The sequence below is a fragment of the Oncorhynchus gorbuscha genome, linkage group LG24 (genome assembly GCF_021184085.1).
Source record: "Oncorhynchus gorbuscha isolate QuinsamMale2020 ecotype Even-year linkage group LG24, OgorEven_v1.0, whole genome shotgun sequence".
Taxonomy (NCBI): Eukaryota; Metazoa; Chordata; class Actinopteri; order Salmoniformes; family Salmonidae; genus Oncorhynchus; species Oncorhynchus gorbuscha.
Window position 1 is genome coordinate 24,983,077 of NC_060196.1, and position 15,321 is coordinate 24,998,397.

At 40.8% G+C, this 15,321-nt stretch overlaps 1 protein-coding gene across 1 annotated transcript in view; it reads right to left on the reverse strand.

Moving 5' to 3' along the window:
* The window catches only part of atp9b (ATPase phospholipid transporting 9B), a 52,617-nt gene that overhangs the window by 19,275 nt on the left and 18,021 nt on the right, over positions 1–15,321 (reverse strand). The window contains exons 12-13 of the mRNA XM_046326687.1: positions 5,878–6,038; positions 2,837–2,979 (exon numbers count right to left, since the gene is read on the reverse strand). Of these exons, the coding sequence (XP_046182643.1) occupies positions 2,837–2,979; positions 5,878–6,038 (304 nt within the window). The remainder of the gene's footprint in view (positions 1–2,836; positions 2,980–5,877; positions 6,039–15,321) is intronic.

A 15,321-nucleotide genomic window follows, 5' to 3' on the forward strand; every position in this document is an offset into this window, starting at 1 on the left:
TTTTGGGCACGGAAATTAGTGAAAAATCCATGTGGAGTGCAAGAACATTTGGTTATTTTTTGAGAATAACAATAATACAGAACATTTGATCCCCCCCCCCCCCCCCCTTAAAATATTTAGATTATTTTTTGACTGAATAAGGTGAATGCACCAATTTGTAAGTCTATAATACAGATATAAAAATAGTGTCCAGGTGTAAGGGGGAGTAGGGCTCATCATGACATCGCCATACATATACCATTCTTCAGATATACTACATATTCTATCCATATACTGTCGATATTGTCTATACATTCCATATACACACATATACAGTACCAGTCAAAAGTTTGGGCACACACTCATTCCAGGGATTTTCTTTATATTTTACAAATTTTCCACATTGTAGAATAATAGTGAAGATATCAAAACTATGAAATAACTCATATGGAATCATGCAGTAACCCAAAAAGTTACACACACACACACACACACACACACACACACACACACACACACACACACACACACACACACACACACACACACACACACACACACACACACACACACACACACACACACACACACACACACACACGGAAGTTTAAATACACTTAGATTGGAGTCATGAAGTCATTTTTCAACCACTCCACAAATTCCTTGTTAACAAACTATAGTTTTGGAAAGTAGGTTAGAACATCCACTTTGTGCCTGACAAGTAATTTTTGCAACAATTGTTTACAGACAGATTATTTCACTTAATCACAATTACAGTGGGTCTGAAGTTTACATACACTAAGTTGACTGTGCCTTTAAACAACTTGGAAAATTCAAGAAAATTGTCATGGCTTTAGAAGCTTCTGACAGGCTAATTAACATAATTGGAGGTGTACCTGTGGATGTATTTCAAACTCAGTGCCTCTTTGCTTGACATCATGGAAAAACCAGCCAAGTCCACAGCAAAAACAATTGTAGACCTCCACAAGTCTGGTTCATCCTTGGGAGCAATTTCCAAAAGCCTAAAAGGCACAATAGTATGCACGTATAAACACCATGGGACCACGCAGCCGTCATACTGCTCAGGAAGGAGACTCGTTCTGTCTCCTAGAGATGAACGTACTTTGGTGCAAAAAGTGCAAATCATTCCCAAAACAGCAGCAAAGGACCTTATGAAGATGCTGGAGGAAACAGGTAGAAAAGTATCTATATCCACAGTAAAACGAGTCCTATATCGACATAACCTGAAAGGCCGCTCAGCAAGGAAGAAGCCACTGCTCCAAAACCACCATAAAAAAGCCAGGCTACGGTTTGCAACTGCACATGGGGACAAACATTGTACTTTTTGGAAAAATGTAGAACTGTTTGGCCATAATGACCATCATTATGTTTGGAGGAAAAAGAGGGAGGCTTGCAAGACGAAGAACACCATCCCAACTGTGAAGCACGGGGGTGGCAGCATCCTGTTGTGGGGGTGCTTTGCTGCAGGAGGGACTGGTGCACTTCACAAAATAGATGGCATCATGAGGTAGGAAAATTATGCGGATATATTGAAGCAACATCTCAAGACATCAGTCAGAAAGTTAAAGCTTGGTCGCAAAGGGGTCTTCCAAATGGAAAATGACCCCAAGCATAATTTCAACGTTGTGGCAAAATGGCTTAAGGACAACAAAGTCAAGGTATTGGAGTGACCATCACAAAGCCCTGACCTCAATCCTATAGCAAATGTATGGGCAGAACTGAAAAAGCGTGTGCGAGGAGGCCTACAAAGATGACTCAGTTACACCAGCTCTATCAGAAGGAATGGGCCAAAATTCACCCAACTTATTGTGGGAAACTTGTGGAAGTCTACCCGAAAGGTTTGACCCAAGTTAAAAAATGACAATGCTACCAAATACTAATTGAGTATATGTAAACTTCTGACCCACTGCGAATGTGATGAAAGAAATAAAAGCTGAAATAAATCACTCTATTATTTTGATATTTCACATTCTTAAAATAAAGTGGTGATCCTAACTGACCTAAGACAGGGAATTCTTACTAGGATTAAATGTCAGGAATTGTGAAAAACTGAGTTTTAAATGTAAACTTCCGACTTCAACTGTACATATATTCAGGACTCCGACATTACTCATCCTATATTTCTTAATTCCAATCTTTTACTTTTTATATTTGTATTATTGTGGATTGTTAGATATTACTGCACTGTTGGCGTTAGGAACAACTATTTCGGTACACCCGCAAAAACATCTGCTAAATATGTGTATGCGACCAATACAATATTATTTGAAGTATTTGAGGGATTTAATAATAAGACATGAAAGTTAATGAATAAAAGGTTTTTGGAGTGTTCCATGCTCAATCAAACACATTTGACCCTCAAATGAGTGACTTAGGTGAGAAAAAAAATGTTCAGCTGCCCCTTTAAGGACAGTAGGTTGCCATGTAACTGTCGAGAATCTCTGACATCTCTTGGTTAGTTAGCAGTTGCATCAATCGCAAACTAACATTGAAAAATAACCTAGCAAAGCTATGTAAATAGCCAAGAAACTCTATAACAAAGTCACACTTTAATAGACCTTCTGGTAAACCCAAACAACTACGCCTATGTGCCAATTTGTTTTATTTCAGCACCACACTCACATCACATATCTGACAACCCTTTCTTTGACATTCTTTTTGTAGGATGCATTCTGCGCACAGTCAATGATCTCGAAATGAGAAATTATACAGATCTACACAATTCATGTGGATGGCCTATTTTGACATCGAAACAGTGAATATCGCCGAAAAGCGACAAGCTTGCATCCCTGATGGTTACATTTGGTCATACTACAGTGGCTGTGTGTCCTGTCACCTGTTTTGTCAGTCAGTAGGTAAACCAGGCGGCCCAGCTCCTCGGGAATGGTACTGGTCCGTACCACAGTACCAGGGATGTTTTCATCTTTCATGATCATCCAACCATAGGCCGACTTCCCCATGTCCAGATTGACACGCAAGCTGCAGATACAAATAAAACAGAGGTCAAGTCAAATATGTGTTAACCTTTTGCGTGTAGGGGGCAGTATTTTTGTTTTTGGCTAAAAAACGTACCCATTTGAAACAGCCTATTTCTCAGCCCCAGAAACTAGAATATGCATATAATTGTCATATTATGATAGAAAACACTCTAAAGTTTCCAAAACTGTAAAAATATTGCCTCCATTTAAAGGGATATCAACCAGATTCCTTTTCTATGGCTTCCCTAAGGTGTCAACAGTCTTTAGACTGTTTGAAAAATGAAAAATGAGCGTGAAAGATCACATTGCGTAAGTGGATAGGTGGGGGCACTCAGTGAGTTTTGTGCTACAGAGTAAAGCGGCCATTGTTTCTCCCGGTGTTTTTGAAAAACCTAAACACCCGTTTGATATATTATCAAATATATATTTTAAAAACAACCTGAGGATTGATTATAAAAAACGTTTGACATGTTTCTCTGGACATGATGGATATTATTTGGAATATACACCTGCGTTGTTGTGACTGCTCTTTCCTGTGGATTTCTGAACATAACACGACAAACAAACTGAGGTATTTTGGGTATAAAAATAATATTTATGGAACAAAAGAAACATTTGCTGTGTAACGGAGTCTCGTGAGTGAAAACATCCGAAGATCAAAGGTAAACGATTAATTTGATTGCTTTTCTGATTTTCGTGACCTAGCTACTTAATGCTTAGTGTACATAATGTTATGCTATGCTATCGATAAACTTACACAAACGCTTGAATTGCTTTCGCTGTAAAGCATAATTTCAAAATCTGAGACAGGTATATTAACAAAAGGCTAAACTGTGTTTTGCAATATTGTACTTGTGATTTCATGAATATTAATATTTTTTAGTAATATTATTTGACTGTTGCGCTATGCTATTCAGCGGTTGCTGACGAAAATGATCCCGCTAACGGGATGGGTAGCGTCAAAATACACTGCTCAAAAAAATAAAAGGGAACACTAAAATAACACATCCTAGATCTGAATGAATGAAATATTCTTATTAAATACTTTTTTCTTTACTTAGTTGAATGTGCTGACAGCAAAATCACACAAAAATGATCAATGGAAATCAAATTTATCAACCCATGGAGGTCTGGATTTGGAGTCACACTCAAAATTAAAGTGGGAAACCACACTACAGGCTGATCCAACGTTGATGTAATGTCCTTAAAACAAGTCAAAATGAGGCTCAGTAGTGTGTGTGGCATCCGTGTGCCTGTATGACCTCCCTACAACACCTGGGCATGGTCCTGAGGAGGTGGCGGATGGTCTCCTGAGGGATCTCCTCCCAGACCTGGACTAAAGCATCCGCCAACTCCTGGTGATGAAGCGGGACATGATGTCCCAGATGTGCTCAATTGGATTCAGGTATGGGGAACGGGCGGGCCAGTCCATAGCATCAATGCCTTCCTCTTGCAGGAACTGCTGACACACTCCAGCCACATGACATCTAGCATTGTCTTGCATTAGGAGGAACCCAGGGCCAACCGCACCAGCATATGGTCGCACAAGGGGTCTGAGGATCTCACCTCGGTACCTAATGGCAGTCAGGCTACCTCTGGCGAGCACATGGAGGGCTGTTAGGCCCCCCAAAGAAATGTCACCCCACACCATGACTGACCCACTGCCAAACTGGTCATGCTGGAGGATGTTGCAGGCAGCAGAACGTTCTCCACGGCGTCTCCAGACTGTCACATGTGCTCAGTGTGAACCTGCTTTCATCTGTGAAGAGCACAGGGTGCCAGTGGCGAATTTGCCAATCTTGGTGTTCTCTGGCAAATGCTAAAAGTCCTGCACGGTGTTGGGCTGATGTCGGGCCATCATACCACCCTCATGGAGTCTGTTTCTGACCGTTTGAGCAGACACATGCACATGTGTGGCTTGCTGGAGGTAATTTCGCAGGGCTCTGGCAGCGCTCCTCCTTGCACAAAGGCGGCGGTAGCGGTCCTGCTGCTGGGTTGTTGCCCTCCTACGGCCTCCTCCACGTCTCCTGATGTACTGGCCTGTCTCCTGGTAGCGCCTCCATGCTCTGGACACTACGCTGACAGACACAGCAAACCTTCTTGCCACAGCTGGCATTGATGTGCCATCCTGGATGAGCTGCACTACCTGAGCCAATTGTGTGGGTTGTAGACTCCGTCTCATGCTACCACTAGAGTGAAAGCACCGCCAGCATTCAAAAGTTACCAAAGCATCAGCCAGGAAGCATAGGAACTGAGAAGTGGTCTGTAGTCACCACCTGCAGAACCACTCCTTTATTGGGGGTGTCTTGCTAATTGCCAATAATTTCCACCTGTTGCCTATTCCATTTGCACAACAGCATGTGAAATGTATTGTCAATCAGTGTTGCTTCCTAAGTGGACACTTTGATTTCACAGAAGTGTGATTGACTTAGAGTTACATTGTGTTGTTTAAGTGTTCCCTTTATTTTTCTGAGCAGTGTATGTTTTAAGCAAGCAAAATTAAATCCAACTACCATGATTGTACTCAAACAATGTCACCCAATAATATACGATTAGAAAGGTTAAAAATGTAAACCATCACAGCACAACTGAAAAATATATGGCACATGGTGATAGGTGGGATGGGCTGAGAGTGGCTGAGATTAAAGAGCTTATGTTTGGTAATGTATTATAGTTATGTGACTGCTTTATTTAAAAGTACCATGTATGTGAAATGTATATGTAGAAAAAAAGCTGTGAAAAAAACTACGAAATTTGTCCCCCGAAGAGGGGTTAATAAACAAAAAATAATAATGTTACCCAACAAGAGTCAAAGTCTAATTAGAGCAGTGAAATGGATGCCATGCTGTACCATAGTTAGATACACTATCTATACTGTGTGTACCTCTATGTGCTGTACCTGATGGGGATGATGTAGGAGAATAGCACGATGAAGCGGAACAGGTTGCGAAACCAGGGGCCCACAAAGCCCTGCAGCGCTACCATGACAATAGACAGGACAACCTGAGCCAGGAACAGAGCCTTGGTAAGGCGGTTCAGCTCCAGGTCCAGCAGACCCACCTGTTGAGGCGAAAGAGGTCAGGGTTCAGAGGTTAAAGGCTAAAAAGACAGACAAATCATCCACTGGGACTAGATATGCTTGGTTTCGTTGACTCTTTATGCATGCATGTATTTATTATGGATCCCCATTGACAGCAGCTACTGTTCCTTGGGTCCTGCCATATTAAGGCATTTATATACAATTAAAAACATTACATTTCATAACACATTAACTGTGTACCCTCAGGTCACTACTCTACTACTACATATCTGCAACACAAAATCCATTTGTCCGTGTGTGTATAATGCTTATGTTATCATGTGTGTGTCTGTGTGAGTCTTCACAGTCCTCACTGTTCCATAAGATGTATTTTTATCTGTTTTTTAAATCTGATTTAACTGCTTGAATGCGTTACAGGATGTGGAACAGATTTCCATTAGTCATGGCTCTAAATAGTACTGTGCACCTTCGAGACTCTGTTCTGTACTTGGGGACTACGAAGAGACCTCTGATGGCATGTCTTGTGGAGTATGCAGGAGTGCCTGAGCTGTGTGCCAGTAGTTTAAAACAGACCGCTCGGTGCATTCAACATGTTAATACTTCTTACAAATACAAGTAGTGATGAAGTCAATTTCTCCTCTACATTGAGCCAGGAGAGATTGACGTTAGCCCTCCATGTACATTTAAGGGCCAGCCGTGTTGCCCTGTTCTGGGCTAATTGTAATTTTCCTAAGTCCCTCTTTATGGCACCCGACCACACGACTGGATAGTAGTCCATGTGCGACAAAACTAAGGCCTGCCTTGCTGATAGTGTTGTTAAGAAGGTAGAAACTAGGGCCTGTAGGATCTGCCTTGTGATGATTGTTAATAAGTGCTGTTAAGAATGTTGTTAAGAAAGAAACTAGGGACTGCCTTGTTGAGGCTGTTATCTGCCTTGTTGATAGTGCTGTTAATAGTGCTGTTAAAATGTAGAAACTAGGGACTGTAGGATCTGCCTTGTTGATAGTGCTGTTAAGAAAGTAGAGCAGCACTTTATTATGGACATACTTCTCCCCATCTTAGCTACTGTTATATCAATATGTTTTGACCATGATAGTTTATGGTCCAGGGTTAGTCCAAGCAGTTTAGTCATGTCAACTTGCTCAATTCACACATTATTCATTACAACATTTAGTTGAGGGTTAGGGTTTAGTGAATTATTTGTTTTTGAAACATTTAGGGCTAACTTATTTCTTGCCACCCATTCAAAAACTGACTGCAGATCTTTGTTAAGTGTTGCAGTAATTTCACTTGCTGTATTGACTGACGTGTATAGTGTCGAGTCATCCGCATACTTAAAGCCACTGGCATGTCATTTGCAAAGATCGAAAAAAGTAAAGGGGCCTAGACAGCTGCCCTGGAGAATTCCTGATTCTAACTGGATTATATATGACAGACTTCCATTAAAGAACATCCATCTGTGTTCTGTTAGACAAGTACCTCTTTATCCACAATATAGCAGGGGGTGTAAAGCCGTAACACAAGTTTTCCAGCAGCAGACTATGATGGATGTCAAAAGACACACTGTGCAGCAAAACAGCTCCCACAATCTTTTTATCACCAATTTCTCTCAGCCAATCCTGAGTCCTTTGTGTAAGTGCAGTACATGTTGAATGCCCTTCCCTATAAGTATGCATAAAGTCTTGTCAATTTGAATACTGTAAAATAGCATTGTATCTTGTCAAGCACAATTTTTTCCAAAAGTTTACTAAGGGTTGGTAACAGGCTGATTGGTCAGCTATTTGAGCCAGCAAATGGGGCTTTACTCTCCTTAGGTAGGAGAATAACTTTTGCTTCCCTCCAGACCTGAGGGCACAGACGTTCTTGTAGGCTTAGATTGAACATATGGTAAATAGGAGTGGCAATATCGTCCGATATTATCCTCACTAATTTTCCATTCAAGTTGTCAGACCCAGGTGGCTTGTCATTGTCGAGACACTTTTTGCACCTCCTACACTCACTTTACAGAATACAAAATTACAATGATTGTCTTTCAGAATTTGTTCAGTTACACTTGGATGTGTAGTGTCCGCGTTTGTTGCTCGCCAATGAAAAACTAGTAGGCAATATCAGTGGGTTTTGTGATGAATGAGCCATCTGATTCAATGAATGATTGAGCACAGTTGGCATTTTTGCCCAAAATTTCATTTAAAATACTCCAAAAACGTTTTACTATCATTCTTTATATAATTTATAGTACAGTTTATTTTTTTGTAAAAAAAATTAAAAAGCATTTGTACCGCATAAAAACATTGAGCATGACATCCAGACATATCCTCCAACATAGCACACAGTCAAATAGTCTCTCACAAGCTACAATACAGAACTAAAAGGGTTCAAGTCATCAACTCCCAGTCTTCAAAATAACATTACAAATGTATCCAGCTTCTAGAATTGTTGTTTCTACAAGTGATCCTAGCAAGCATTTGTTCATAAAACATTGATTCTATCCACTGTTTCAGAGTAAGTGCCATGACCCTTCCAAACTCTAAGGATTACTCTAGCTGCTGTAACCATACCAACAATGATCAGTGCAAATTCGTCACATTAAGTAACTCTGTTCTATTGCCCAAGAGACATACAGTGGGGCAAAAAAGTATTTAGTCAGCCACCAATTGTGCAAGTTCTCCCACTTAAAAAGATGAGGCCTGTAATTTTCATCATAGGTACACTTCAACTATGACAGACAAAATAAGAAAAAAATCCAGAAAAATCACATTGTAGGATTTTTAATGAATTTATTTGCAAATTATGGGTGGAAAATAAGTATTTGGTCACCTACAAACAAGCAAGATTTCTGGCTCTCAAGGACCTGTAACTTCTTCTTTAAGAGGCTCCTCTGCCCTCCACTCGTTGCCTGTATTAATGGCACCTGTTTGAACTTGTTATCAGTATAAAAGACACCTGTCCACAACCTCAAACAGTCCCACTCCAAACTCCACTATGGCCACCATCGCTCCATAAAAGCTGCGGGGAACAAGGGGAACTCTGCAAGGGGAACAACTACTCCAAGTCTCAGAGCAAGTCACGTCACCGATTGAAACGCTATTAGCGCGCATCCCGCTAACTAGCTAGCCATTTCACATCGGTTACACCAGCCTAATCTGATAGGCTTGAAGTCATAAACAGCGCAATGCTTGAAGAATTGGGAAGAGTTGCTGGCAAACACACGAAAGTGCTTGTTTGAATTAATGTTTACGAGCCTGCTGCTGCCTACCGCCGCTCAGTCAGACTGCTCCATCAAATACCAAATCATAGACTTAATTATAACAAACTCGAGCCTTTGGTCATTATGGTCAAATCCGGAAACTATCATTTCGAAAACAAAATGTTTATTCCTTCAGTGAAATACGGAACCGTTCCGTATTTCATCTAACGGATGGCATCCCTAAGTCTAAATATTGCTGTTACATTGTACAACCTTCAATGTTATATCATAATGATGTACAATTCTGGCAAATTAATTACGGCCTGTGTTACGAATAAATGGTCTTCACACGGTTCGCAACGAGCCAGGCGGCCCAAACTGCTGCATATACCCTGACTGCTTGCATGGAACGCAAGCAGTCATCAATAAGAGACATTACTGTGCAGCCATATTCATCGACCTGGCCGAGGCTTTCGACTCTGTCAATCACAACATTCTTATTGGCAGACTCGACAGCCTTGGTTTCTCAAATGATTGCCTCACCTGGTTTACCAACTACTTCTCTGATAGAGTTCAGTGTGTCAAATCGGAGGGCCTGTTGTCTGGACCTCTGCCAGTCTATGGGTGTGCCACAGGGTTCAATTCTCTGTCCGACTCTCTTTTCTGTATACATCAATTAAGTTGCTGCTGGTGATTCTCTGATCCACCTCTACGCAGACGACACCATTCTGTAAACTTCTGGCCCCTCCTTGGGACACTTAACTAACCTCCAGACGAGCTTCAATGCCATACAACTCTCCTTCCGTGGCCTCCGACTTGCTCTTAAACGCAAATAAAACTAAATGCATGCTTTTCAATCGATCGCTGCCCGCACCTGCTCGCCCGTCCAGCATCACTACTCTGGACGGCTCTAACTTAGAATACGTGGACAACTACAAATACCTGGGTGTCTGGTTAGACTGTAAACTCTCCTTCCAGACTCACATTAACCTCTTGGTCCTACCTGGCACGCAGGCGTCCCATCTAGACATCTGGAAATGCAAATGTACTACGCTAAATGCTAATAGTACTAGTTAAAACTCAAACGTTCATTAAAATACACATGCAGGGTATTGAATTAAAGCTACACTCGTTGTGAATCCAGGCAACAAGTCAGATTTTTAAAATGCTTTTCGGCGAAAGCATGAGAAGCTATTATCTGATAGCATGTAACACCCCAAAAGACCCGCAGGGGACGTAAACAAAATAATTAGCATAGTCGTCGCTACACAAACCGCACAAATAAAATATAAAACATTCATTACCTTTGACCATCTTCTTTGTTGGCACTCATAGATGTCCCATAATACCTATTGGGTCTTTTTTTCGATTAAATCGGTCTATATATAGCCTAGATATCGATCTATGAAGACTGTGTGATAAACGGTAAAAAATTGCGTCTTATAACGTAACGTCATTTTTTTTAATTAAAAAAGTTGAGGATAAACTTTCACAAAACACTTCGAAATACTTTTGTAATGCAACTTTAGGTATTATTAAATGTTAATGAGCGATCAAATTGATCACGAGGCGAAGTATATTCTTTAGCTGTCCATCTGGAAAAAATGTCCGGGTATTTCTCAACCAAAATATCCGGTCGGAGACCGGAGGAAATGCGTTGCCTTGCGTCTGTTTGACCAAGAAACAAAGCCTAGGCAAATGACAAGACTCTAGACAACGTGTGGAAGCTGTAGGTATTGCAACCTCAGCCCCATTAAATGTGGTTCACCTTTATCAATGGGTTGAAGTGGGGCATGGATATATATTTCCATTTTCAGTGATCAGATTTTCCTGCGCTTTTCAATGAAACGCACGTTCTGTTATAGTCACAGCCGTGATTTAACCAGTTTTATAAACGTCTGAGTGTTTTCTATCCACACATACTAATCATATGCATATACTATATTCCTGGCATGAGTAGCAGGGCGCTGAAATGTTGCGTGATTTTTAACAGAATGTTCGAAAAAGTAGGGGGTAGGATTAACAGGTTAAGCATCTCCAATCCAAAATTAAATCTAGAATCGGCTTCATATATCGCAACAAAGTATCCTTCACTCATGCTGCCAAACATATCCTCGTAGAACTGACAATCCTACCGATCCTCGACTTCGGTGATGTCATCTATAAAATAGCCTCCAACACTCTACTCAACAAACGGGATGCAGTCTATCACAGTGCCATCCGTTTTGTCACCAAAGCCCCATACACTACCCACCATTGCGACCTGTATGATCTTGTTGGTTGGCCCTCGCTTCATACTCGTCGCCAAACCCACTGGCTACAGGTTATCTACAAGTCTCTGCTAGGTAAAGCCCCGCCTTATCTCAGCTCACTGGTCACCATAGCAGCACCCACTTGTAGCACGCGCTCCAGCAGGTATATCTCACTGGTCACCCCCAAAGCCAATTCCTCCTTTGGTCATCTTTCCTTCCAGTTCTCTGCTGCCCATGACTGGAACGAATTGCAAGAATCTATGAAGCTGGAGACTCACATCTCACTCACTAGTTTTAAGAGCATTTTACATATCACTGCACCTGTACTTAGCCCATCTGTAAACAGCCCAGCTATCTACCTACCTCATCCCCATACGGGTATTTATTTATTTATTTTGCTCCTTTGCACCCCAGTATCTCTACCTGCACATTCATCTTCTGCTGATTTACCATTCCAGGGTTTAATTGCTAAATTGTAATTACTTCGTCACCATGGCCTATTTATTTCCTTAACTTACCTCATTTGCACTCACTGTATATAGACTTTTTGTTTTCTTTTGTTCTACTGTATTATTGACTGTATGTTTTGTTTATTCCATGTGTAACTCTGTTGTTGTATGTGCCAAATTGCTGCGCTTTTTCTTGGCCAGGTCGCAGTTGCAAATGAGAACTTGTTCTCAACTAGCCTACCTGGTTAAATAAAGGTGAAATAAAATAAATAAAAACAGAAGTGACAATTCCCTAATTATAAGAAATTCATGTTAGCAGGCAATATTAACTAAATATTAACTAATATGCAGGTTTAAAAATAAATGTGTATTGACTTTAAAGAAAGGCATTGATATTTATGGGTAGGTTTGGTGCAACGACAGTGCTAAATCAACCGTTTAGCCCCCCCCAACCTCTCTTTTACGCTTCTGCTACTCTGTTCATCATATATGCATAGTCACTTTAACGATACCTACATGTACATACTACCTCAATAAGCCTGACTAACAGGTGTCTGTATATAGCCTTGCTACTCTTTTTTGAAATGTATTTTTACTGTTGTTTTATGTATTTACTTACTTACACACACACACACAAATTGCTCCCAAGGATGATTAAGACTTGTGGAGGTCTACAATTTTTTTTCTGAGGTCTTAGCTGATTTCTTTTGATTTTCCCATGATGTCAAGCAGAAGCACTGAGTTTGAAGGTAGGCCTTGAAATACATCCACAGGGACACCTCCAAATGACTCAAATGATGTCAATCAGCCCATCAGAAACTTCAAAATCCATGACATAATTTTCTGGAATTTTCAAAGCTGTTTAAAGGCAGTGTATGTACATTTCTGACCCACTGGAATTGTGATACAGTGAATTGTTTCTTAGGATACATATGTTGATCTGGACAATGTTTTTGCACTTTTCTGGGATTATTGATTGTTTTTATTGCTAAACTGCTAGGCTCATCAGAGAGAGACATGACGGTGATGGTTGTGTTTGAGCTGATAGCACTGAAGTCTAACTCAGGTTCATAGGCGCATGATTACTGCTGACAATAGCTGTAGGATCGACAGAGGCATTCATATAGAAGTATTCCTTCATATAGAGACAGCAGGCTCCCTAGAGTATGAACTTATAAAGCAAGTTACTGATATGGAATGGCTTAAGCATTATTTGCCTAAGTCTCACTTTCAAGAGGACATATTTTTTTTATCCCCTCCTAGCATAATGAGTTCCTCAACCTTATTACGTCAAGGGTGAAGAACACTAGAATAATCAAGCGAAAGACTCCACTGCAGTCTTTTATCATGCAAACCGTGTTGTTGGGCAGAGATGAGTTTCTTGGTGGCACTTCCTGGTAAACCATAAACTGAATTGTCACAAACCTCCTTGAATACCACAAAAAGAAGCCAAAAAAGAGAAAGTTCCCATATTGAAATGGCTTTTCCTTCAAAAGGTCCGAAGTTTTCTTTTATTTCTCAAGTGCATTGCTCAGCCAATGGAGCATGTGGGAAAATGATGTCAAAAAAAGAAGTGCCCTTCCCCTCTCTGGCAGGGCTCGCAGCAAAGCACCGAACACAGAGGTCTTTCATCTCCGCACCATGCAAACAAAAACAGCAAACCATAACATCTCCCCCTAAATAAAGGAACTTGGATTGAAAAGGGGGGAGGAGGATGGGGGGTGTATATAAAGCAGGTGAATTCCAGTGCTGCTAAGCCCCTACCAGCCCCATTCCCCAGAGAACTGAGAGCACTGAGAGAGCAGTGAGTGACTTATCTGCTGTAGTTAAACCCCCGCTATAGAGGGGGGAAGAAATATCCCCCCCACCCCAGTGCCTCACTACAAGGTTCATGCTTGAGCTATTGAGAAAAATAGGGGGTTTGGTAGATTAAAATTAAGAAAAATTTAAGACAGAGGACACAGTTTAATGGCTGAAAAGCAAAGGATACCCTTTTGCCTGAACAATGGACCAACCTTCATTTTCTGAGGCTCGCTGAGGATCAGATGAAGTCACTATTCATTCAGTCAGGGGGGGAAAGGACTCAATTACCTCAACCTAAAGATGCTATCAATGAATAAAAGTGCATATTTTACTCCATTCATCCCAAACCCATTAAAAGTGAAAGGAATTATTTAATCTGGCTGCACGGCTGTGTTTGTGTGAAATTTGATGATGAATTACAGCCTTGAGACATGCATATTCATTGAGCAAAAGCCAAAGAATCCTAACACTAAGACCATGGCAAAAATAACAAGCAGGTAGTATATTCAGTAACATTCCACATGATTGTGCATAAAAGAAAAGGGAAAAAAGACAAAACAGCAGAGAAAGCATTTCGGATCTTTTTGTATATCATGTTAATCATTCTAGAAACTGCCAATGTGCTCTGTGAAGCACCAGTGGAAATAATAAGTACAGGGTTCAATGAGGAATAGATGTTGGGGAATGTCTCACATCACAGAATGTTGATGTTCTGTTTTAACAACATCCAAATAAAGAGAGAGAAGCTACACCTGATGTCCTGTCACTCAGATCAAGTGCATTGTGCTGGCTTGTGTCACAATAGATTATGAGGCAAAAACCTTCTTGTGACTTTAGCCACACTGTATTGACTTTCTCCCCAATCTCAGTCTCCATATTGGCACTTCTGACATCTCCTTGAAATATTGAATTCCTCTCAGCCGCGGAGCTTACACAAAACACTGGCCCTTGCTGTTCGACCGGCAACATCAGCGATCTTATTAAAAGGAACTTGTGTCAAAAAATGTCCATAGTGAGGAGAGTGTCAACCAACAAAAAGGTTAACACAGAAGAGTGTGGTTGTGGCAAAGATCTTTAGGTAAGAACTCTGTACACATATCAGTGCATGCCAGAGATATTCTTCCTTCTACTGTTGCCAAAACAGTTCCAAACAGCGGGATCTAATCGATAGCTCTCTATCAGTTGACCCACATCCATCTAATCTGAAGGTCTTGGGTTTGAAATCTTATATTTAGGAACGCGTTTTCATTAATCTCCTCGTTCTGGGGAGAATAAACGCTCAATGGGGATTCTGCAGGATTAACTTTGTGCTGAAAATGTAATTTAAATCCTGGGTTGGTTAATTTCCCTCCAGGTTAATTAGCATGGGGGTGACCTTTAGAATTGACAGGTCATCAGTGATTGATTACTGATTAGAGAAAGGCAGCGGAACGGAGAGAGGAGTTCTTTGGTTCTCAATGCTGTACGGGGCTTGAAACTTTTGAGGTTTATAATCTTACAAATCTAACACCACTGAAATTGTATAAATGGTATGACAACATTTCAGTTTTTGTGTAGCTGCTTACTGTACATCTTTAATAAAGGGAGCCTTAAAGGGATACTTTGGGATTTT